This window comes from Lycium barbarum, chromosome 7, assembly GCF_019175385.1.
Source record: "Lycium barbarum isolate Lr01 chromosome 7, ASM1917538v2, whole genome shotgun sequence".
In the NCBI taxonomy this organism is placed as follows: domain Eukaryota; kingdom Viridiplantae; phylum Streptophyta; class Magnoliopsida; order Solanales; family Solanaceae; genus Lycium; species Lycium barbarum.
The window spans coordinates 70,727,876-70,754,080 of NC_083343.1; the positions used below are offsets into that span (position 1 = coordinate 70,727,876).

A 26,205-nucleotide genomic window follows, 5' to 3' on the forward strand; every position below is an offset into this window, starting at 1 on the left:
TAAATCCTATCATGCGATATTTTTATGAAGTTCATGCTACGAATATGATATAATTTTCATAGATTGTCTTTAAATTCAAATGCATGCTCTATGAAAAGTTATGATAAGCTTATGAGATGTATGTGGTGATAAAATATTTCCGTAGTGATGGCAATGATGATGATGAGATATACTGAGCCTTGTGATGGCCGGGTACGGAAGACATGTATGTGATATTGTCGAGCCACTACGTGGCCGAATACGGATATTATCGAGCCACTATGTGACCGAATACGGATATTGTCGAGCCACTACGTGGCCGAATACGGATAATGTTTAATGTGTATGAGTAGATACGGTACTATGATATGTATATGTATGTGTATTCCACGACCCTTAAGAAAAGGTAAAGTAAGCATGACAAACATCTCAAAAAGGTATTTGATCCTTTATTTTATGCTGCCCTTCACGTTTACTTATGTTACTACTCATGCTTTACATACTCAGTACAATGTTCGTACTGACGTTCATTTTCTTTGGACGCTGTGTTCATGCCCACAGGTAGACAGGGAGGTGATCCAGACTCGTAGGAGCTATTAGCTAACTTGAGAACACTCCATTGTTCCGGAGGTGCCATTGATTTATTCTTTTGTGTATATACATGTATTTTGGGCACGACGGGGTCCTGTCCCGTCCCTATGTCTAGCACTCTAGTAGAGGCTCGTAGATACGTATGTGTGGGTAGTATGGTCTCACGATGTCCTTCTTGTATGTATATTATTTTGATAGCCGAAAGGCTTATGTATATAAAGGTAATTATGTTCAAAGTGAAAAATGGTTTTCCTATGATTTGAGTATAAGATTAATGAATGAACGCTTGATGTGTACGATGGGTAATGGTACGAGCGGTGCTCGGTGGTTAGCCCCGGGTACCCGTCATGGCCTCTAGTCGGGTCGTGACAGTTACCTCTTCATCATTTACCCGAAATTTTATTTCATTCTTTTTCGAGTCCATTAAAGCTCTCCCGGTGGCAAGAAATGGCCTTCCCAAGATAATTGGAATTTATTTGTCAACCGTACAATCAAGGATGACAAAATCCGTCGGTAATAAGAATTCCCCCACTCTAACAAGGACATCATCAACAACCCTTACTGGTCTCTTGATGGTCCTATCGGCCATTTGGAGACGCCAGCTCGTTGGTCTAGGTGTCCCCAAACCGGTTTGTTTATATATGGCTAATGGCATCAAATTAATACTAGCCCCATTATCACACAAGGCACGAGCAAAATCATGGTGACCGATGGTGCAAGGAATAGTGAAAGCCCCGGGATCTCCCTTCTTCTCAATCTTTGTGGACGAAATAATAGAGCTCACACGGTGGGTGATTCCCGCCGTATCATGCTTGATTGGTCTTTTCTTCGTCAACAAGTCCTTTAAGTATTTAGCAAATTCCGGCATTTCTTGAAATGCATCAAGAAATGGGATATTCATTGACAACCCTTTCAATTGGTCATAGAAGCGTTAGCACTTTGCATCCTCCGTTTTTTTCATCAATCTTTGTGGGAAAGGGGAAGGAGATTGACAGGTTTGAGTCAAGGGTCTAACTGCCCCCGTGACCTTGTTCTTTTGAGTGATACCCTTGATAGCTTTCTCAACACTTGACACCTCATCACCCTCAACAACAATAGGGTGTGCCACCTTCTCCTTCTCAATAATAATAGGCACTTCAATTGGTGCCTCAATTTCTTCTTCAATTTCTTCTTCAACAACCGGCTCGACAATAATAGGTTCAACCACCCTCTCATCCACCGCAATAAGGATCTTCCCACTTCTAGTAGAAATAGCTTTGCATGAGGCAATGTGATCACCTCCACTACCCCTTGGGTTCGGAATTGTGTCACTAGGAAGTCCTCCTCTTTGTGAAGGATGTTGCTCACGAGAAATATCTCGCATTTGTGAATCAAGTTTTTGGATTGAAGCAGTGTGAGAGCCTACCTCTTCGGTCAAATTTTCCATCTTCTTGTCACTCTTGTTTTGGTTGTCCAAGATATTCTCAAGCATAGATTCCATTCGAGAGGTCCCTTGATCATTGGAAGGACCCTCTCGCCAATTTTGAGAGTTGGAAGAACGGCCTTTCGGTGGAACATAGGCATTAGAATTCCGATTACCATAATTGTTGTTGTTGTTGTAATCCTTCCTATCCGAACCACCATATTCATTTCGGCCATATTTATTGCTTTGTTGTTGGGGTCTCCATTGCTTTTGATAACCACCTTGAGAGTTATCGATATAATTAGCATCCTCACGTTGTTATTGCCCCTCTAGATAGGTCTCCTTCGAGACTTGATACATTCCGGGGGCATGAGATGGCATTTCTTCAACAACACTTACACCCTTAGCTTCTTTCTCCGCAAGTCTCTTTGATAGCAAATCCACAATGGTTTGCAATTGAGCAAAAGCATGATCTCGCTCATGATTCTCTTTAGCCACCGCGGCAACAGAAGGACTACCATAGGACAAATCTTCACTATCATTGGAGTGCCAAGCTTGGTGATGAGTGGTGAGCCGATTCAGCAAAGTAGTAACATTTGCAAAAGTTCGATCCATGAAACAACCACCCGCAGCTGTATTAACCGCAATTTGATTCATAGTGTCCAACCCCTTGTAAAATTTATCCATGAGCACATTCTCCGTGAAACCATGATTGGGAGATTGGGTTAGATAGTACTTGAACCGATCCTAAGCACTGTGTAGTTGTTCGCCCGGTAATTGCTTGAACTCAAAGATTTTGTCTCGGAGTTCTGCCTTTTTGCTCGGAGGAAACCAATTCTTCAAGAAAATGTCGGCTAATTCGGCCCATGTGTGGATTGAGTTGCTTGGAAGCTTCTCATACCATTCACGAGCTTCTTTGATAAGAGAATATTTAAAAAGCCTCAACCGAAGAGCATCAGAATGAACAACGCCATTTGTTTGTTGAGTACACACATGCAAGAAATTTTCTAGGTGGCGAAATAGGAAATTCTGAAGAATTTTTTAAGTACCCCTCAAGTTTCAATAAATGGTAGAGATGACTTTCCACTTTCAAGTTTTCATTTCCAACTCGAGGAGGAACTACCGCAGCCACATACTCCGCATCATTCATAAAATCCGCAAATACATTCTCATCCTCTCCCGCTACCGGTTCAGGTACATGAGGGTTTATATGGAGCCCTCCTTGATTTTGATTTCTTCGATTGTTTCTGTCGGCTCTGGCAGCCATCTGTTGCCTAATAACAAAGAGACAACAAACAGAGTGATGGAATAGAAAAAGGTTTAAAGAAGAGTATTTAACAATTAGTAAATTTCAAAATCGTATTCGCCGGCAATGGCGCCAAAATTTGATACGCTCAAATTACACCTAAATTATGGCGTAAAGCGGTCGATGTCAAATATAGTTACCCAACTAGGTTGGGGTTGAATCCCACAGGGAATAAAGTGTGAAATAAATACTAATTATATATGTTACTAATCTCTAAAGACTTTAATTCTATTCCGACTAGTGTGGAAAAAGGGTTTTGGTTTGTATTCGCTATTTTGAAGTATTTGGAATTTGTTTGGATTAAAAGAACCAAAGTTGTGTCCCCGCTGTGATTAGATGTTATGCTATGGGTATCAATATGATATATTTTTAATGGGTCGTGGTTTTGCATGCACTTAATCTCTAATGTACTTTCTAATATTTTCCAACAGTTAGAAAGTATTTCTTTTCATGATTTTCCCAAATATAGAAAAGTTGCAAGTACAACCAATTAAATATGCCAAGTAGAACTCATCCTATCCCTAAGTGAGTTCATTAAATGAGGGTTAGCACCCCGAGTCCTTGTTATATTATTTCAACTCAAACCCTAGTTCATTTTTCCAAACAAAACTAGGGTTTGTGCATAAGTGTTTGCAACCACTAACTAACAATGAATATGAGAAATAATAAAACACATCACAACCCATTATATATATATACACAATGTTCGACACCCATTACATAACATCCATCATCTGGGTCCACAACTTTGATTAAAGAAACTACTCACATGTATTGGTCACAAAAGTAGTAAGCAATAATAGAGACATAAAGCTTACAAAGTGGAATAAAGATGGTGGGAATGGAATCTTTTTGTCTTCACTAAGCTCCAAAAGTGGTGTATTCAATGCTCACCCACCAATGGAAAAAGTGCTAAATGTTGGAGAAAAATCTTATGTGTACAAAAATCTAAAATGTTCTTTAAATAGGCTCCAAAAACGCACATCAACAATTGGCAAAACTGCCCCTGGTAGCATGATAGATGGACCATCGATCAGTTTGATGATCCGTCAATGCCTTCGTCTCTTGCTTCTTCAATTTTATGGTCCATTCGACGGTACCGGTTCGACCCTCCATTGATTCTTCCGTCTTTCTCCCTTCTGGTGGACAGATCTATTTGACGATACAAAGATGAAACGTCGATCAGGTCGGCGCTTCGTCAATGGCTCCGTCCTTTGTCCTCTTCAACTTAAGGCCATCACTGGAAAATTGAACTTATCGACGCATCAGTCCTTTGATCAACGGACCGTCGAATCTTCTTTTCTGGGCAATTTTTCCTTTTTTCTTTGTTTTTGCTCTTGGGCCATCGTCTTCCTAAAACACAACAAAAACACATTAAAATGACCCATAATTACTTGAAAACAACCAAAATTCATATTAAAAAGGTGTTGAATGTGCCATAAATCCGCGGCACATCAGTGGGTAAATGGACTTTGCGGGTCCCCCACGGATCATGGCTTTGAGGCATTGCCCTTAGCATGTGTGTACGTGATGGGAGAGGAGGCCTAGGGGGCATTGCATAGCACTGCATTTAATTTCATTGCATTCCGTTTGTATTGAATTTCATACCATTGCATAGTACATTACCTCATCGAGTTCTTGGTTCGTGATTTACTTGAGTTGTGGCCAGTTTGTTAGGTGCTTTCTTAGAAACTTGACGGATTTGTGGATTAGAAACTTTCACCTAGGCTTATGACTTGAGGATACCGAGTTTCATTGTGATTATTCTTATGGTGAGTCATACTTGAAATGTGAATTCGTGACTGTACCTGATTGCTTATATGCTCTACTTGTTGATTTCTTCCTGTTTACATGTGTTATCTAATCGTTGTCGGCCTATGATGCCTATGAGTGCTAGTGTTGTACTCATACTACACTTGTTGCACTTTTTCTTAAGTGCAGAGTTTGTTACCGGTTTCAGTTCGCGACCCCGCGAGTGACTCGGAAGCCACTTCCGGGAGATTCTAGGGTGAGCCACTTGTCAAGATCTACAGCCCGGAAGCTCCTCTTATTATATTTGTCTACTTCTTACTCTAGAGACAGTATTTCGTTTCAGTATTTGACACTTGTACTTCCTTATTTAGACCATGTATTTTCGATACTTAGAAGCTCTTGTGCGAGTTAAGACCAGGTTTTGGGATTATAATCATTAAAGTACTCCCACACTTGTTTTAAATATATAAAGTAGAACTGTTTAGTACAAATTACTTCCGCATGTTGATTTTAAATGATGTGTTTTAAGGAAAGAGTTTGCCCACCAGGGGATAGTGTGAGTGCCCTCATGACTCACGAAATGGGTCGTGACAATAGCTCTATGTGAAAATAAAAAAGAATACTTTCAATCATGCTAGAATTCAGGGTTAGAAGTTTCATCACAGCGCCAAAATATTCTCCACCGTATGTTTGAAGTTTCAATAAGTTCCAACTCCATACAAGTATAGAAGCAAGACCAAACACTTATAGAAGCAAGCCTAAGAATTATTCAGGGACATTTCAATGGCTGAACAATGAACAGGTAAAGCACCTAAATCACTTATCCTTTTGATGTAATCTGCAAGAGCTATTATAGATACCAAGATAAGGTAAACAGGCGAATTATAACACAACAAAAACAAAACGGAAGAGCCAATTTTTTTTTTCAGCCAAAGAAGTTCAAATCTATAGGACAAAAACCTCGCAGATAGAAGGCCGAAGATAATTTAACAGTTCAATCACATGCTACATACATTTGCAATTTCCAGATGATCTTTAAAGCTTTCAAGATGTGAATCAATGACATCCACATCAATGCATGGGATCCCTAAGTTCCATATTGGCTACCCTTGGAAATATGTTACATCTATTGGTAGTAGTTGATCTACACCCAATGAATCCGATATCAAGAGTTTATTGTCTACCAGCAACTACAATACAGCCTTGGCCTAAAACTTTATATAAAAATTGTACAATCAAGGTTCTTCACCTCCATCCTTTCTTCAAAATATTCTCAGCTCCCATCTGTAAAGGTATCACTGCCATCTCCAACTTTGGAGAGAGAGAAAGGAGCAATGGCAACATTGAATGTCCGTGAGCCTACTCTGTCAATATGCTTCAACTCGAAGTCACCCTCCTGTATAGTTAATAAACCATCAAAGGCACGATGCATTTTAGAAATGGCAGGAAAAAATGAATAAAGGGTACCCAAGAAGGTAAGCAATTCCAGGAACAGTACGATTGATGACTTTAATTGCAAATCAGGGTCAAAAAGAAGACACAAAGAGACCTTCTTGCAAATTTTGTCCCCCTCAGAACCCAACAGCACATACAGTTTTTATTTACCAGAAACTGACGAAGGATCTAATAGGAATACCCTACAAAATAGTAGGAGTATCACTCCAATAGAAGGTATCAACGGACAAAATTGACTAGATTCTGCTATTTTTTAACTACTTGGCACCTCAGAAAACCATTCTCTTTAACATCTGTTGTTCCAAACTGAATCCTGATAACCAGAAAATTGAAATCCTTTTATCTTCCCAGTTCCAAACATTGCTCTTCAATCTAAATAAGTGTATCAATTCAAATTTAATTCAGAAAAAGGATTACGCAGAAATATGACAATTAGTGCAGGTAAGCTATGTGAAGCTAATATGACAATCAGCACTTCGGGAAAAAAGCAATTTTAAGCATGCAGCAGTTAGCAAGTATACAGACGTATTAGTAGGCCCTCAGTTTATAAGATAGAATTTCTAAATTCCACATTCCTGTTTTCTCTCTGTTAACTTCATCCTCTAGAATTGATGGGAAGGAGCAGAAGAATGTGTGTGTGTGTGTGTGTGCGCGTGCGCGTCAGTGATGTGTGTGTGTGCGCGTTGGTGTGTAGGATAAGCAAATCATGATTTTCATCTTCCTAGTGATGGACCTATAAGAGGGGCTACATCTCAAGTATCAGCTTTGGTCATGTCTTCACTGTTCTGGATTTACAATGCAACTACGATAGTAAATTTCCATTTCAGCTGGACTACATTCAGATGTTTGAGGCAGAGTAAGTGATCAAAGTGTAGTAACTAATATCAGGGGAGAAAACTTTGCACAGAGTTCTATTACTATTAATGGGTACTTTCAAGTGTGTGTGTGTGTGTATAGGTAAAGCGTGCATAAGTGATAACCTGAGTTCAACTGAAATGGTCCCCATTTGTTCCATTTGTATTATTACAGACAAAACTCTGTCTATCCTTCATTACTTTATTTTCCTGGAATGTTAGGGGGGCAAATGCCCTCTAAGAAAATTGGAGCACAGGGTCATTTACAGTCGGAGTGCAAGTTCAGTGTCGCATCACAAGGGGCTGATGGGGAAGTGAGAATTGATACACAAGTCATCCCCAAGAGAGGAACCTGCAAGTATCTTGGGTCTATAATCCAAGGAAATGGGGAGATCGACGAGGATGTCGCACATCGTATTGGAACGGAGTGGATGAAATGGAGGCTCGCACCCAGTGTCCTATGTGATAAGAATGTGTTACCAAGACTTAAAGGTAAGTTCTATAGAGTGGTTGTCAGACCAACTATATCGTACGGGGTGGAGTGTCGGCCAGTCAAGAACTTGCATGTTCAGAAGATGAAGGTAGCAGAAATGAGGATGCTTAGATGGATATGCAAGCATACTAGAAGAGACAAGATTAGGAACGAAGATATACGGACTAGGTGGGAGTAGCCGTTGTGGTGGGCAAGATGGGGGAAGTGAGGCTGAGATGGTTCGAGCATGTGAAAAGGAGGAGCACAGATGCCCCAGTGAGGAGGTGTGAGAGGTTGGCGGTGAAAGGTTTGAGGAGAGGTCGAGGTAGGCCGAGGAATAATTGGAGAGAGGTGATTAGACAGGACATGACACATCTTTAGCTCACTGAAGACATGATCCTAGATAGGAGAGTATGGAGATCGAGGATTAGAATAGACGGTTAGTAGGTAGTAGAGCGTTTTCTCTCTCCACAGTGGTAGAGCAGGGTTTTAGCCTAGAGCATCTATCTATTCCCTTACCAGTATTATTACTACTATGCTAGCATATCTTATGTTTCGATTTTATTACTACTGTTGATTCTTTTACCTTGGTTATCTTTAATATTTGTACTGTCAGTACTTTTCTTTCTTCAATAATTTCATCATAGCTTTTACCCTTGCATTTCTGAGGGTCTATCGGAAACAACCTCTCTACCACACAAAGGTAGGGGTAAGGTTTGCGTACACCCACCCTCCCCAGACCCCACTTGTGGAAATATATTGGTATGTTGTTGTTCTTATTGGTCAGATACAGTCGCCAACACAATGATCTTTGTAAGTGGGTGCAGTTACATATTGACCTCAACATTAAAATGCCTAGCAAAATGAAAATGAGGGCAGAAGTAGCATTTCATGAAGGAAGGAACAGCAATACAAATTAGTTTCTTACCATTCTTCCACTCGGAGTTCCTAATGGGCATGCAGATGAGTATTCAAAACCAGTGTTGGGAAGTATCACCGGTTGTTCACCAATAACACCAATTCCCCTATCGGAATGAACGATAACAATGTTTAGCCCAAATAAAAAGAAAAGAATCAAATGACCACCATAGGGAAAGATGACAACATCAATTTACAAAAGCAAAGATATGCATAAGTTTAACATAAACAATATTGTCTCCCACAACTGTGACAACACAGCAAAGTTAGCAACTCACCAGACATTTTCTGTTTTTCCATTAGTATCAGTTATGATCCAGTGCCTTCTAAGAAGTTGAACAGGACGATCAGAGTTGTTGCTAATTCTTATTCTATAAGCAAAAAAATAAAGGCCTTTTGAAGGATGACTTCGACCTTCTATGTACACACTTCTAACCTGAACCCTGATTCCCTGGACAAAACAATGTTGAGCAGATATATCAGACTTTGCAGAACTGCTCAGCTTCAATAAACTTATGTAAAGTCCCTTTATGAGCTGTTCAGGCGTCAATAAACTTATGTAAAGTCCCTTTATGAGCTGTTCAGGCTTCAAAAACTTATAGCGATGTCTGATTATGAGCTGATCATAAATATCTAACCATCAATCAATCATATAAAAGAATTGACAGGAGTCAGGCCGGCCCTTATTTAGATCCTAATACCCTATACAGTGTTTATGCAGATAGATTTAATGTGAAAAAGACTTAATATTTCTTAATTAAGACTCAGTAATAGGAAGGTCTTAAATGACGTCTGAATTTCTTTTGTTTTGTTCTGTAGGGGAAAAGGGGTCCAGAAACTGTTAAGATGTGTAAAACAACAGCTCATGTGCATGAATGTGGAAAATAAACAACAGCACTTTTTTTTTAATGAGCACATTTATGAAAAATCCAAAATTTTCATTGCTTCTTTCCCACATTTTTGTCCTTAAAGTATATAAAGCTACTTATGTCAAAACTCATTATTCAAAAGAACTTCATAAGCAGCAATTCGAAACATTTTGGTAAAGTATCAATCTTGGTAATCCAGCTAGTAAACGAAAGTGAAATAGAAGCATGACAATTCCTGAATAAAAATTGGATGTTTCATACCAGTGTTGTTGCGTCGCTAGAACATTTCAAGAGAGAATTCGGAGCAATATCCTTTAACTCATCACGGTACCTCGCTGCATCCTGGAAAGACAGAGAAAGAGAGGGCAAGAAAGGGTGAAACTCAGATGATGAGTGACTTCAAATAATCAATGGATAGCTGATGTAGCAAACCAGAGAGATGAGGAAGTTTATACAATTCTAAATCAGCAGATCTAATTATTGGAGTTTCAAAAGAAAGAATTGCTAGGTTTCAGGATACTATAATGTGTTATGATGCATCTTCAATAATGGCACATACATAAATAGATGAAGAAAATAAAATATACATTTGACATATAAAGTCAAAGTTGTGTCATGATATTGGCATAACATAGCACTAGTGTACAACAAAATCAGATTGCGCTTTTGATACCTTATAAGTCGTGTGTTTTCTGTTGTCCATTTTGAACTTGCACAAACTGTCTAACTCCTAAAAAACATGTAAAATGGGACCTCATCTTACTGGTGTCACTTCTTATGACAGAGCTGGTACATGACCCATTTATCAGCCTTTCTACGGATGAAAACAAATTTTCATTTATAATTTAATTTTGGAGGGTGTAAAAACAATCAATTGCCTTCAAATTTTACCCCTTACCTTCAGTATGCATACAAATCTAAGAATTTACTTGAAAAATTTCTTTTGTTTTTACAATCCCATTTATGCATGTTACTTTAAACTTAGGGTATTATATGCACTATTCAAAATATAAATCAGCTCTAATAATTAGATATCAAGAATGTACTTTACTCTTCACAAAATCCAAGATATATAAGAAAATTCAGTTGGTGAGTATGTGCGGAACTGAAATTTTTCAGACATGGGTCAAATTTTGTTAATTTCATAAGGTAGACTTTGACAAATTAGCTTCATATATCTCAACTCGTAATTCGATTGTTAGACGATTTTGTCTAATTGTTTGGGAGAGAGGAACAGGTACCTCAAACCTCTCTTCTGCAATAGCCTCTTTCACCAATCTCCTAAGCCGCAAAACAGGCTCTTTGTCCACAAATATTTTCAAAGAATCACGAAGTCTCGCTGCCTCTTTGTAGTCCTACATATAACCCAACTCAGCATGTGAACAAAACAGCATTCATTTGCAACTACCAACAAAGCAGATAAAAGCTTTAAATTCCTCTTGAATTTCTAAGGCTTTCCCCAAGATACTAGTAATCCAATTTTTACAGCAATACAATCACATTTAAGGTAGCAATCACAAAACTAACACAGTAGAATTCCACATCCCCAAAAAGGCGCAAACAAAGAACATCCACCATTTAAGCCAATGATGCGGAATACCTATCGACCTACAAGTTGTCTACCCTAATTAGTGTGAATTTGCAACAATCTACATTTTGAAGATTTTTCAACTTATACATAGTAATTGTGCGAAGTCAAAGACTTACTCACCCCCGATGTTTGCACAAAATCAAGTTAATTAATCGATAAAATGAGATGATAATACATATTTCATCCGCTCCACTTTATACTAAACTAGTATTATTTGGGGAATCAAACTATTTTTCAAAATCACATTTTTTCTAACATGTTGAATAGTTCTAATAATAAGAAGTAGCAATTTATGGGACGTTTTATCTAGTTTCTAATCATGTTAAGAAGATTAAGAAATTGATGTCCAGCAGGATAGGTATCACTGACATAGGCAACTCGGAAGCCTTCATTCTTTTTATTAGAAGGAAGATATGTATACGGTAAAAATCGGATATATGTTAAACCGGTAAGATCGGAGACCGAGGGAAGAAAGGGACAAGCACGTGCACGAAGACTTTCTTTCTGGACCGGAGGAGTGCTTGAACCGAAGAAAGGGAAGAACATCATTTGGTCAGGTTTCTCCATAGCCGAGTTGATCGTGGCCGTTGGTCCGTTTGATCGTGGCCGTTGGTCCGGTTGATCTGTTACACAATTGCCACGCGTCAATACCGTTCTGCCACATTGTACTACCAATCGTACGGGTGTCAGACCGTACGACCAACCTTATCCATTTTAGGGTTTTTCTTTATTCTTTAGGGCCTTATGTTGTATGAAGCCCATGAGGTAAAACTATAAATAGGGGGCATTACCCTACTTTGAGGGGTTGGCTTCTCAGATCTAGAACACATTGTAATAGCAAAATATACAACATTCTCCTACTTATTATCTGATTTTGGTCCGGATTTATTGTGTTCTTCTTAGATTTGTTCAATAAAGCAATATCATATATTATTTAATACACGCATTATTACAAGCCATCAATCACTATTCAGATTACTCATGGTTCATCTTAAACCATTTTCTCTTAATCAAGAATAGATTAAAGTTTAACCACATATCCTATACCTCACTCATAAATTTAATTGATTATCCAAATTTGGGGTAAACAAGATAGGCATGACAAGTATATATTGGTTTTGCGCAAATGAGTAGTTATGCCCAAAACACATATTTGGCTGTATGTATGTATACAAATAAAGGTGTTATGACCTCAGATTTAGCGGCGACTTCCATTTGCTGTTTCAAAAGAGCATACGTCTGGCTGCGAGAGAGGGACGAACTCTGACTTTGACTCGATACCATAGAACTCTGGCTCTCAGAATTACCACTATTCATCTCAGGCAAAGATCCCACTATTCTAATCATCTTAGCATTTCCCCTAAACTTAATCTCTTCCCGTCGACTCCCCCATGACAATTTCGTTCCCCCTACAAAATTATAACTCACTGATTGCATTTCTTCCTTCCTTCCTTACTTCCTAAAAAATTGTTGATACAAGAACAAATATCCAGCTAAAATGTGGATTCTACTTTATGTTTATCCAGTATCTGTGTTCCCAATTAAATTACGGGATGCATGTCGTTGTCAATGTGAGGGTAGCCCGGAATTTATGGGTTGGCCTTCAATTGGACAAATAATGCTCTTTTCCCCTTTCATTCACGATAAGTGGACTAATAACAAGTACTCTTTTTAAAAGTACTTGGAATTTATGGGTTGGCCTTCAATTGGACAAATAATGCTCTTTTCCCCTTCATTCACGATAAGTGGACTAATAACAAGTAATTTTAGCTAAATGCAGTTTGTGTTTGGTCAATTAATTTAAAAAGTACTTTTGAGCAGCAATTAGTGTTTGATCAAGCTTTTAAAAAGTGCTTCTATGTGTATTTTTCTCAAAAGTACTTTTCAAAAAAGTGTTTTTGGGCAAAAGCTATTTTTTTTAGCTTCTGAAAAACTGCTTCTGCTACTGTCCAAAAGCACTTATTTTCTCCCAAAAGTTTGACCAAACATCTCAATTTTTTAAAAATAAGCACTTATTGAAAAAATAAGTACTTTTGAGAGAAAAATAAGCTTGGCCAAACGGGCTATAAGAGGACTTTTGCGATTTATGGTAAGTCGTTGTACACGTGTGTGTCTTCCAGTTTCTTATTTCGTTCAAATTTATACGACACTTTTTTCTTTTTAATCAATCCCAAAAAGAACACCTTTTTATGAAATAATTTATAGCTACACATTTCTTAATACTTTATTTTAGATCGTAAATTTCAAAAATCTTCATTTATTTCTTAAACTCTGTGCCCAATCAAACACTCTCATGTGAAATGAGACGGAGGAAATAATTATTTTATTACTCTTTATATAGATATTTGATTGATCACAAAATTTAAGAAACTTTTGACATGTAAGCACAATATATGTCACGTACCCAAATTATCTTTTTAAATAAGCGGAAAAAGGGCCAAATATACCCTTGTACTATCGAAAAAGGGCCAAATATACCCCCTCGTTATACTTGGGTTCAAATATACGTCTGTCGTTATGATAACAACACGGATAGCGAAAGATTTTAGAATTAGAAATTAGAAATTAGAATTTAAAAAGAGGGAGGATTGATTCTTGATAGAGAAGAAGAACAGAAGTTCAAGATTTGATACTTCAAACCTTGTTTAATAGTAAAAGAAGCAGTGAATCAAGTAAGAAGAAAAAAAAAGGAGGGAGGAAACTCAAACGAGGAATCTTAACAAGTTACGGTTCAAATTAAAACAAAAAGGGCGAACCCTAAAGAGAACCTCAAAGGTCTCCACAAGGCTAATAATATTAATATTCATCAAACTTAGTTATAATGAAGAAGAAAACACCCATCTATATAGGAGTCTAGAAAGGGTGGTCATCCTCTTGAAATTAACAATGGAGTAGTCAAACATAGGTGCATAGAAGACTACTAATTCTTTGCTCCAAGGTGCATTGAAGACCACTAACACTTTGTTCAATAAAGCATTAAATGATCTTCTAGAAACATGAGTATGGGCTGCTGAACTTGTTTCTTCTTTGGACAGATTTTGGGCCACAATCCAACTCATCTTGATCTTCAAATTGGGCCTCCAAATAGTAGTATGACTTTCCCAAAAGATCTACTTTGGGCTGGAGCTATTCTTCCAGTACAAGACATGTTTTCATTGTCAATTGAAGCCCATTAAAGCATCTTGATATTCCTTAGTTTTCAATGGAATTAAGCTTTCTTGGGTGCTATCATTCTCCCCCTCTTAAAGAAGATTTGTCTCGATTCTTGGTGGTGACCTTATTTGCTCCTTAATACAGTTGAGCCTCCATGGTTTCTATCATTCTTCCCTTCTTAAAGATGATTCATCCTCGAATCTTGATATTGACTTGCAACAAACATGATAATCACAATAAGTAAAAAAACACAACAACCACTTGGTAAGAATAATACAAGGTAGTGACCTGCAACCACTTAACCCACTTGGTTTTTTTATGCACAAACACTCCTTTAAAATATCCAAGTATAACATCAGCTAGCAGAAAAATGTAATCTCCAACACAAGCACAAAAAACACAATTCATAAGCTCTTGAAACTGTAGAGGGTCCTTACCACAAAAACATACTATATTTGCTCTTGCTAAATAACTTTACCTCACCATTAGATATACCATAATCAAGATATGGATCAAAAGTAATTTCCTCAAGATGTGGCTTGGAATGAACCTGGAAAAAAGGATCTACCAAACAAGATAAAGATATTGTGAAGTTAGCAACATGTGAGCACTTGTCCTTTTCCACACTTGAGCAACTACATTCTGCATTTAGCTCAACTTCCTTAATATCTAAGGCACCAAAAGCTTCATGTGTCTCATTGTCTTCATTGGTAACTTCATCACCCTTGCTTCTTTCATTGGAATCCCAACGTGGACAAAAATTTACTGTAAACTCATTTGTAGTATCATCCTACGATGGGTTATCACACACTTTAAAATCTTGACCAATGAGATTGTATTCTTCAAGTGAGGTGTCATCATTCTTTTACACAAGGTTCATCCTCATTTTTCTACAGGAAAAGAGATGTAAGACTAAAACAAGAAAGAGTTAGTAGATTGACATATGAAAGAGATTCATCCTCTCTCAAATTTTCTTGGATTTGTTCACTCAACCTATCTCATCCCTCACTTTTATCACATTGTAGCAGATTGCTCAATTTAGAAGAACAACCCAAAGGTTTGGTTCACTTCCACTTTGAGTTATACCTTTACTTAAAAATCTGGGCTCATCAAATCCTGGTACAAGTTTAGTTTTATTTGCATCAATAAATAGATCATCAACATGGTCATACAACATGAGATCATCAAGCTCAAACTTATCTTCAACTTGCAATTGTTTCCGTGAATCATTGGCCTTTTCACGTTCTAAATTTCCTTGCTTCACGCAATTGTTGTTCCAACTCTTGATTGATTTCTTCTTCAATAACCTGCACATTTGGAACACAAACAGTAGAAAAAGAACGAGTTAATTGGTTAGAGCTTGATAAGAATCTTTCAAACTTATGCACTCTATTCTTTTAAGCTCTTCTTTTTCCTTATCTCTCAAGTGCACTTGTTCACTCTCTATTTTACCTCTCAAACACACTTCACTCTATTCTGTCCACTTATTTCTAGTTCTTGACAAGTCACTCTCTTCACTCATCACTTCCTCTCCTTTTTCCACTCTTGAGTTGTCAAGTTTCTCACCGTTACTTCTCTCTTTCTTTTGTCTCTCATCCTCGCTTTTGTTTGGATTGAAAAAGGATCCAACTGATGAAGAAAAACTCCCTTGCTTTTCTTCAAAGAATATGCTATTTGAAGTATCTTAAGCACCCACGTACTTGCCAAGAATATCTCTTCTATCTTTTGGAGGACTTCTAACATCAACTCTGATTTTTGGTTTTCTACAAGCACCTGATGTGTCCCTTTGGTCCTTCTTTTCACATGTCTTGCGCTTCAACTCCCCCTCATTCGATGAAGGATAGTTTGAAGGTGTTCTTATGGAATTATGTTGTTTCTTCTTTCTTTCATCCCACTTATCATTTTCTTTCTTCATCGCTTTATAGAGTTTTCGTAACCAGTAAAAGGTATCTTCATCTCTTTCTTTTAATGTTTTATCTTCTTCCTTTCTTTTGGTATTCATAGATGTAGCCATAACCTCCTACAGACCTGCAAATTACTTAATTACAAATAAAAATTGTTAGAAGCAAAAGGACCTCACCAAAAGAATGACACCTTTAATTTTTATCACTCAAGTATTTGTTATGTCCCGTGTTTTTCATATAATTGGAAACCGAGAAATAATTACGACTTGTATGCTATAAGGAAATATTTCAATTTTTGTGAATATGACCATGATGGTTATGGAATTATTAAGTTAAGACCTCGGGAAAGGCCGAGGATAAATTTGGAATTTCGAAAATTTGTTTCGGGAATTACAAAACGGGACTTTTATTGAATTGGGCCAAGAAAAATTGAATACAAAAAAATTGAGGCCCAAAGAGTGGGGTGGCCGGCCCTAGCAAGGGTCCAAGCCCATTATTTTAAAAGCCATGTGATGTGCACATGACTTATGTGGATATATATCACCTTAGCTTAGCAATTATCAAGATCATCAAAGAAAGTTCAAGAACACCACCAACAAGGGGCATTCGGCCGAACCTAAAGGAAAGGGAAAGAAAAAATTTCCTAGCTTGGTGTTCAATCCAAAAATCTTAATTTTTACATAGTTATGAAGTACTCAAGGCCCTCTTCAACGAGGTATAATTAGTTTGGCACAAGAACCTCGTTTGCGACAAGTCGGATTTTCAAGAAAAGGGTAAGAATTTTGCCCCTTTAATGTTATAGAATTGGTATGGATGTGGTAAGGATTGGGAATAAACGAGAATTTCGTAGTTTTAATGTGTGTGCGAAACCGTGGGTGTATGTATAGTTGGTGTTGTGGCCGTGTGCCTAGGAGGAAGAAAGAAGATGAATTTGATCTTATTTGGTTTGTTTAGTTGTGTCGTGATGTTAATGAATTCGGAGTGAAACGACGCAAGTTAGAATGTTCGTCGTGACTTTCGATGTTTTGAATGAAATATGGAAAATAATGAACTTCGGGGACTTTTGTATATGGATTAGAATGTGTTTGGGATGTGATTGAATAATCTTGAATGAGTAAATGAATATAATGATGTGGATGTAGAATTTGAGTCTTGGAAGTTTGAATGAGAAGTTGCCAACTTAAGTAATAAAGTAGAACTTTGAAGCTAGAGTGCTTTGATTTTGAATTTTGTTGTTTGATGGTGTGTGGGCTGTTGTTATTAATGTATTTTGAGCCGAGCCAAGTCTCGGGGATGTTAGAATTTTAGGGGAAATGCTGCCGAAATTTCGGTAGGCAAAAAAATTGAAGTTAAAGGCAATTTTAAGCCTAAGAATCTCAATTGGTAACTTTGACCATTTGCAGATTTTTGACGAAACGGGACTGGACTTTCGGAAGAGCTTACGACATCTGTGAGGTATGTAAAGCTTCCTACTCCTTCATTTGGCATGTCTTAGGATACTAGGCGAATATGAGGACTTTCGGAGCATTTATGCTCCTCGAAACCCGATCCACAGAAAAGTTACTATTCATTCAATTCAATTGAAGCCTAAGAGCTCCATTTTGGCTAGAATGCCACCATTCGTTCGAAACCTATCGAAATGTGGTCGGGTAACCTAGAAATGATTATGTATGACCCTCTGGCCTATAAATGTTCAAAAATATGTTCGCCGCCTCAATTTGACTCGAGGTGGGCCCGTTAACCCCGAGACGCCCTATTTGTCTTAGTGGGCTGTCTTTCTGAATAAAGTTTGATATGACACTTTCGATTTTGAAACTTCCTCCTACGGGATACGTTTTGAATTCTATGATACGCTAAGTTACGTTTTGAGCCATAGGTACCATTTTGGAAACGTTTTGCGAAATGAAACCTTATATCGACTAAGTGATCGATTATTTTGTATTATGAAATGACTTTGTGGGATTACTCTGTTTTGAAAGACTATTTTGAAGTATAATTTGCATTTGTTTGCTCACGACTCCGCTCGTGCCTTATTATGACTTCTTCCACCGGTTCCCGGGCCGGTTTTGATTCGTGCGCCTTATGACAAATTCGGCCGTATGCTGTGTTACGGTTCCCGAGGCTTCGCCATAGGGCCGGGTTCCGTTTGGAGTTATGCTGTGATATGGTTCGTGATGCGATACGCTCACCTATGATTATGTTTGTGTTTGGGGATGTACGGAGATTTGAAACCTTCTGGTGTTATGCTGTGTGTGGCGTCAGCGTCGGAGTGACGACCACGTTCTTAAGCGTTGCATGATTTTCGCCTGCATTATGTATATGTATATGATTTGATACAGACTACGATACTCTGGTTTGTACTCCACTTGTTTTTTTTGATTTGCTTTCGGCTTGATCCATATTTCTGTACTCCGTGCTTTACATACTCAGTACATATTTCGTACTGACCCCTTTTTCTTCGGGGGGCTGCGTTTTATGCCCGCAGGTACAGAAGCTCGTTTGGGGTGATCCTCCGGTTTAGGCTACTCATTCTGCTATTTTGGAGTACTCCTTCTGATCCGAAGTCCACTTTGGTATAGACATTCTCTGTTATACATACACTGTGTACATTTGATTATTTGGGTACGGCGGGGCCCTGTCTCGCCATATGCCTTTGTTTTGAGTTCGTAGAGGCCTGTAGTCATGTATGTGGGATAAGGGTCCTATGTATGTTTGTCTGATTTTGTTTTCTGGTCTTAAAGCGGTCCGCTTGCTATGATGGCCCCAAATGGCCCTTATGCTTATGTTTACATTTTGACCGGCGAGGTCTATTCCGCCGCTTTGTTTGGATCTGATATGAAAATCTGATTTGTACGACCGCTTAAGACGTATTTTGACATAAACTATGTTGATATGATTTTGCAAAATTCGGAAACGAGTTTGGGTTTGATAATGCGTGTGCGATTCGGTCTGGGTACCCAGGTAGGGTGCCAGTCGCGGCCCACGGGGCTGGGTCGTGACAAAAGTGGTATCAGAGCAGTTTGTCCTCGGAATGTCTACAGGCCGTGTCTCGTAGAGTCTTGTTTATCGATGTGTTGTGCACCACATCTATAAACAGGAAACTACAAGACATTTAGGATGTTACTTTCTTTGGAATCTTAGATCGTGCGATAGAGCCAGCTGTAGGGAATGAATTCCTTTTCCTAACCTTTGATTGCAGCTGGAGAACGGTATCGACGTGAGACAGTGATTGTTGATATTGGAAGCTACACAGTGCCCATGTTAGTGATGATATGGAAGATGTATGTTGGGTAAGGTGCTTGAAATACGATTGGAATATAAGTCGGACATTGGAAGGAAAACTAAAATATGAAAAGTGTAGCAGGTACAGTTGAGTTGGGCATGTGAGGTAAGCCTCGGTATATTTATATTTTTGTTTGAAATTGTTAGCCGTGTGGCTATGAGATGATAGGATGTGATATGTATGTACGCATATGTGGTGGCCCTGTGAGGCCTGGTTGGTATTTTCTGTGCACAGGTTTTGGGATAGTACGAAATATAGAGGAACCTCTGCCCAAATTTTTCTAGAAATACGAAAAGGGAAATGGGATATAAGTCCTTAACCTGTCTTGAAGGTCGATACCATTATGATAAACCCATTATGGCGGATTAAAAGGGTACCCTCCATGTTAATTGTAAGGAGCATTACCCTTAGCGGGGAAAATCTTATCTCGAGAAAATATACATACGAGTAGTAGATTCGCAATTTATGTGGAGGGACCAGAAAGGTGATTTAATCCCATTTTGTTTTAGTACAACCCAGGTGAAGGGCAAGAATGTCCGACGGTCAAGGCCCCCTTAACCGAAAGAATACAAAACGTATGATAAGCAGTTGAGAATTTGGCGGTTCGCTCTCGGCCTAAGTATATAGATATGTATAACCGTGGGGGTAATTATGTGAATTAGGCATTTGATGATTTCGCGAAGTTCGTCGGGCTCTAGTCCCCTTTTGCTGATGGTTGGAAGATACCTTACTGTAATATTCTGTCAGCTTCCCCTCGACTATTTGGAGATGAAATTTGTAGAATACGAATTTGGACTTGTGGGCTATCTGAAAGTACGTATGTATGCATGAAGGTAAATGTTGAGGATTTACAAGTGACGACACGGTAATTACCAAGTCAGAAAAGTAACAGAATTCTCGTAGGCCGGGGTGGGACCCGCTACGGGGACGTTTTGAAAAGTTGTTAAGACCCCAATTTGTCTTAAATTACGTGACAAAGGTCGTGCGTGACGATCGACGAAATTATATTAGCCCTAACGTGTCAAAATGCGCGAAAGTTTCGGAGTTAAGCGTGCTCAAGCCAGAGCAATCCTGGATGGGTGACCCCCTGGGAAGTAATGCAAGATTTTTTGCCCAAGCGTAGGTGTGCTTGGTTTAAATGAAAATTTGGGGTAATCTAAAGGAAAAGAGAATGTGTGGAGAAATTAGTGCCCTTGCGGGAGTCGCGCAAAAACGAGGCGGACTAAATGGGCAAAAAGAAAAGGGTACAACACCGCTCGGGAAATTGAGAGAATTTGAATGACAATCAGAGACGTTCGTCAGTAAGGTATGGGTAAATATATTCGTATGTGTGTATGTGTATGTGTGTATGATTTTCGTTTGGTGCCCATGTGGGATAAGAGCCGAGTTCCGGCAAACAAAGTTGTGATAGACGAAAGGTTCTATTAAACCAAATACATGAAACGAAGTGGGGGGCGACGATCCGAATGTCGTAAAGGGATAGAAAAGTCCCAATTATACTATAAGTTAGTTGGGAATGACGGTGTCTGAAAGAGGAAATGACCATGGAGGGTAGGAAAGATGAAAGATGAGCAGTGTGAATAGGCCGAATTTTTGAAGGAGTCGATACGCGACATGCACGACAATTTGTGTGACAGCTTGGCGAATAAGTTTCCAAATAAAGGGGAAAATTTTCACGAATCATTGGAGCCTTAATAAGAGTGATCTGATTCTAATTCGGATTCTATCGGCTATACTTCTGCACTCCCGAGGTTGATAAGGCTCTGTCTATTACGCTTTTATGCTTCTGACCTCGATTGTGTTCCCAATTGATAAACCTTGGTACATCCGGTTCTGAATCTGATTTTGGTTGGAATACCTCTGCATGATTAGCTCGGATTGAGAATCCATTTGACACCTCTTTGTACGTCTGACTCCGACCTCAGATTTGTCTGACATACTTCTGTACCTCTGATTTTGACTATGAGCCCGTCTGCCATTGTCTAGTATGTCTGCCTCCGATTACGAATTCGTCGATATGTGTTAGGCGTCCGGTCTTAGTTCTGAATCCGTTGAAGTGAAGTGTTTGGTATGATTCTGAATTCGTTGGTGTGAACTGTTCGGTATGACGTGATTTTGAATCCGTTGGTGTGAGTGTCTGGTATGAATTGAGATTTCGATAACGTGGTAGGGAACTCAGTAGTGTAAGAAGGAATGATATTGGCTACGATGTCTGGAAAGCGTTTGTCCGTTACAAAATATAGTGTGTGGCCCTTAATAGAACAAGGGCTCAGTTTGAGATCTCTCCTGAAGGAGTATTATTATACGACGGCAGATTCCGTGTACCGGGCATTGCGGGCTTACGACGGCAGATTTTGGGCAACGCACATCATGCACGGTATTCTATTCGTCCTGGTTCCACTAAGATGTATCGGGATCACAGGTGTTTGTATTGTTGGGACGGCATGAAGGAAGATGTTGCCGAGTTTGTTAGTCAGTGCCCAAAATGCCAGCAAGTCAAAAATCGAGCACCAGAAGCCCTGTGGATTGTTGCAGGAGATGGAGATTCCAGCCTGGGAATAGGAGATGATTACTATGGACTTCATTGTTGGGTTGCCGCGTACTCTACGCAGGTACGACTCTATTTGGGTTATCGTGGACAGGCTGACGAAATCAGCCCATTTCCTTCCGGTTTGGATTACTTATTCGGCTGAGGATTATGCCAGATTATATATCAGAGAGATAGTCAGACTTCACGGGGTCCCTGTATCTATTATTACTAACCGAGGTGCCCAGTTTACAGCTAATTTCTAGAGGTCATTTCAGAAGGGATTAGGGACTCAGGTGAGCCTCTGGACAGCTTTCCACCCTCAGACCGACGGGCAGGCCGAGCGCACTATTCGGACGCTCGAGGATATGTTGCGGGCCTGCGTTATTGAATTCCGCGGCAGCTGGGATGAACATTTGCCGCTTATAAAGTTTGCCTACAATAGCAGTTATCACTTCAGCATTCAGATGGCCCCGTACGAGGCTATTTATGACAGGAGATGCAGATCCCCTATTGGTTGGTTTGACGTGGGCGAGACTAAGTTGATGGGGCCAGACGTGATCCAGGAGGCTGTAGATAAGGCAGAGCTTATTCGAGAGCGACTGTTAGCTGCTCAGAGTCGGCAGAAGTCGTGTGCTGATATACGACGTCGACCCGTAGAATTTCAGCTCAGAGATTGGGTGTTCTGAAAGTATCAACTATGAAAGGTGTGATGTGATTCGGCGAAAAGGGTAATCTCAGTCCGCAATATATCGGACTTTATCAGGTGATTTAAAGAATTAAGAATGTCGCTTATGGGTTAGATTTACCATTTGATCCGGAGGTGGTACATCGGGCATTTCGTGTGTCTACGCTTCGCGAATGCATCGGTGGCCCTCCCAAAATATTTCCAGCAGAAGAGGTTCAAGTGACGGAAGAATTGTCCGATGAGGAACAATCTATGATTATTCTGGATCGTTAGGTAAGGAGATTGCGCACTAAGAAAGTGCCTTCTGTCAAAGTTCTGTGGCGCAATAAGAACCGGGAAGGGATGACTTGGGAGGCGGAGGATGAGATGAAGAAGAGATTCCCCCATTTATCCCCTACGCCTCTTGTAATCTAGACTTTTGTATTGGTTGTACCAAAGAACGGATGGACCATATGTACTATTTATATATAAAAATGGTTTTCCCGTTATGTTTGTGAGCCTTCATAAGATTTATTTAACATTCGGGGACGAATGTTCTTAAGGGGGGGAGAATGTTATGTCCCGTGTTTTTCATATAATTGGAAACCGAGAAATAATTACGACTTGTATGCTATAAGGAAATATTTCAATTTTTGTGAATATGACCATGATGGTTATGGAATTATTAAGTTAAGACCTCGGGGAAGGCCGAGGATAAATTTGGAATTTCGAAAATTTGTTTCGGGAATTACAAAACGGGACTTTTATTGAATTGGGCCAAGAAAAATTGAATACAAAAAAATTGAGGCCCAAAGAGTGGGGTGGCCGGCCCTAGCAAGGGTCCAAGCCCATTATTTTAAAAGCCATGTGATGTGCACATGACTTATGTGGATATATATCACCTTAGCTTAGCAATTATCAAGATCATCAAAGAAAGTTCAAGAACACCACCAACAAGGGGCATTCGGCCGAACCTAAAGGAAAGGGAAAGAAAAAATTTCCTAGCTTGGTGTTCAATCCAAAAATCTTAATTTTTACATAGTTATGAAGTACTCAAGGCCCTCTTCAACGGGGTATAATTAGTTTGGCACAAGAACCTCGTTTGCGACAAGTCGGATTTTCAAGAAAAGGTAAGAATTTTGCCCCTTTAATGTTATAGAATTGGTATGGATGTGGTAAGGATTGGGAATAAACGAGAATTTCGTAGTTTTAATGTGTGTGCGAAACCGTGGGTGTATGTATAGTTGGTGTTGTGGCCGTGTGCCTAGGAGGAAGAAAGAAGATGAATTTGATCTTATTTGGTTTGTTTAGTTGTGTCGTGATGTTAATGAATTCGGAGTGAAACGACGCAAGTTAGAATGTTCGTCGTGACTTTCGATGTTTTGAATGAAATATGGAAAATAATGAACTTCGGGGACTTTTGTATATGGATTAGAATGTGTTTGGGATGTGATTGAATAATCTTGAATGAGTAAATGAATATAATGATGTGGATGTAGAATTTGAGTCTTGGAAGTTTGAATGAGAAGTTGCCAACTTAAGTAATAAAGTAGAACTTTGAAGCTAGAGTGCTTTGATTTTGAATTTTGTTGTTTGATGGTGTGTGGGCTGTTGTTATTAATGTATTTTGAGCCGAGCCAAGTCTCGGGGATGTTAGAATTTTAGGGGAAATGCTGCCGAAATTTCGGTAGGCAAAAAAATTGAAGTTAAAGGCAATTTTAAGCCTAAGAATCTCAATTGGTAACTTTGACCATTTGCAGATTTTTGACGAAACGGGACTGGACTTTCGGAAGAGCTTACGACATCTGTGAGGTATGTAAAGCTTCCTACTCCTTCATTTGGCATGTCTTAGGATACTAGGCGAATATGAGGACTTTCGGAGCATTTATGCTCCTCGAAACCCGATCCACAGAAAAGTTACTATTCATTCAATTCAATTGAAGCCTAAGAGCTCCATTTTGGCTAGAATGCCACCATTCGTTCGAAACCTATCGAAATGTGGTCGGGTAACCTAGAAATGATTATGTATGACCCTCTGGCCTATAAATGTTCAAAAATATGTTCGCCGCCTCAATTTGACTCGAGGTGGGCCCGTTAACCCCGAGACGCCCTATTTGTCTTAGTGGGCTGTCTTTCTGAATAAAGTTTGATATGACACTTTCGATTTTGAAACTTCCTCCTACGGGATACGTTTTGAATTCTATGATACGCTAAGTTACGTTTTGAGCCATAGGTACCATTTTGGAAACGTTTTGCGAAATGAAACCTTATATCGACTAAGTGATCGATTATTTTGTATTATGAAATGACTTTGTGGGATTACTCTGTTTTGAAAGACTATTTTGAAGTATAATTTGCATTTGTTTGCTCACGACTCCGCTCGTGCCTTATTATGACTTCTTCCACCGGTTCCCGGGCCGGTTTTGATTCGTGCGCCTTATGACAAATTCGGCCGTATGCTGTGTTACGGTTCCCGAGGCTTCGCCATAGGGCCGGGTTCCGTTTGGAGTTATGCTGTGATATGGTTCGTGATGCGATACGCTCACCTATGATTATGTTTGTGTTTGGGGATGTACGGAGATTTGAAACCTTCTGGTGTTATGCTGTGTGTGGCGTCAGCGTCGGAGTGACGACCACGTTCTTAAGCGTTGCATGATTTTCGCCTGCATTATGTATATGTATATGATTTGATACAGACTACGATACTCTGGTTTGTACTCCACTTGTTTTTTTTGATTTGCTTTCGGCTTGATCCATATTTCTGTACTCCGTGCTTTACATACTCAGTACATATTTCGTACTGACCCCTTTTTCTTCGGGGGGCTGCGTTTTATGCCCGCAGGTACAGAAGCTCGTTTGGGGTGATCCTCCGGTTTAGGCTACTCATTCTGCTATTTTGGAGTACTCCTTCTGATCCGAAGTCCACTTTGGTATAGACATTCTCTGTTATACATACACTGTGTACATTTGATTATTTGGGTACGGCGGGGCCCTGTCTCGCCATATGCCTTTGTTTTGAGTTCGTAGAGGCCTGTAGTCATGTATGTGGGATAAGGGTCCTATGTATGTTTGTCTGATTTTGTTTTCTGGTCTTAAAGCGGTCCGCTTGCTATGATGGCCCCAAATGGCCCTTATGCTTATGTTTACATTTTGACCGGCGAGGTCTATTCCGCCGCTTTGTTTGGATCTGATATGAAAATCTGATTTGTACGACCGCTTAAGACGTATTTTGACATAAACTATGTTGATATGATTTTGCAAAATTCGGAAACGAGTTTGGGTTTGATAATGCGTGTGCGATTCGGTCTGGGTACCCAGGTAGGGTGCCAGTCGCGGCCCACGGGGCTGGGTCGTGACAGTATTGGCTCTCAACACTCATGTATCACACAAGTAGGCTTTTACCCTCATAGAATCTCACCACTCTCGCCTCTTACCACTCAAGGGATGCTCCTCAAAGTTCTTCCACGAACCAGCAATTCAAA

General features: G+C 39.4%; 1 protein-coding gene and 1 non-coding gene across 2 annotated transcripts; one reads left to right on the forward strand and one right to left on the reverse strand.

The window, feature by feature from the left end:
• Window positions 1-2,675: 2,675 nt before the first annotated feature.
• Window positions 2,676-2,782, forward strand: LOC132604811 (small nucleolar RNA R71). Its single transcript, XR_009568906.1, has one exon. It is a non-coding gene; the product is annotated as a small nucleolar RNA R71 (small nucleolar RNA).
• Window positions 2,783-5,931: 3,149 nt separating this feature from the next.
• On the reverse strand, window positions 5,932-12,847 carry LOC132603471 (uncharacterized). Its single transcript, XM_060316561.1, has 6 exons — window positions 12,381-12,847; window positions 10,840-10,953; window positions 9,860-9,940; window positions 9,008-9,180; window positions 8,740-8,836; window positions 5,932-6,426 (listed from the first exon to the last, which is right to left on the reverse strand). The coding sequence occupies exons 1-6, from the start codon at window positions 12,624-12,626 to the stop codon at window positions 6,304-6,306; spliced, it is 834 nt and encodes a 277-aa protein (XP_060172544.1). The 5' UTR covers window positions 12,627-12,847; the 3' UTR covers window positions 5,932-6,303.
• Window positions 12,848-26,205: the final 13,358 nt, after the last annotated feature.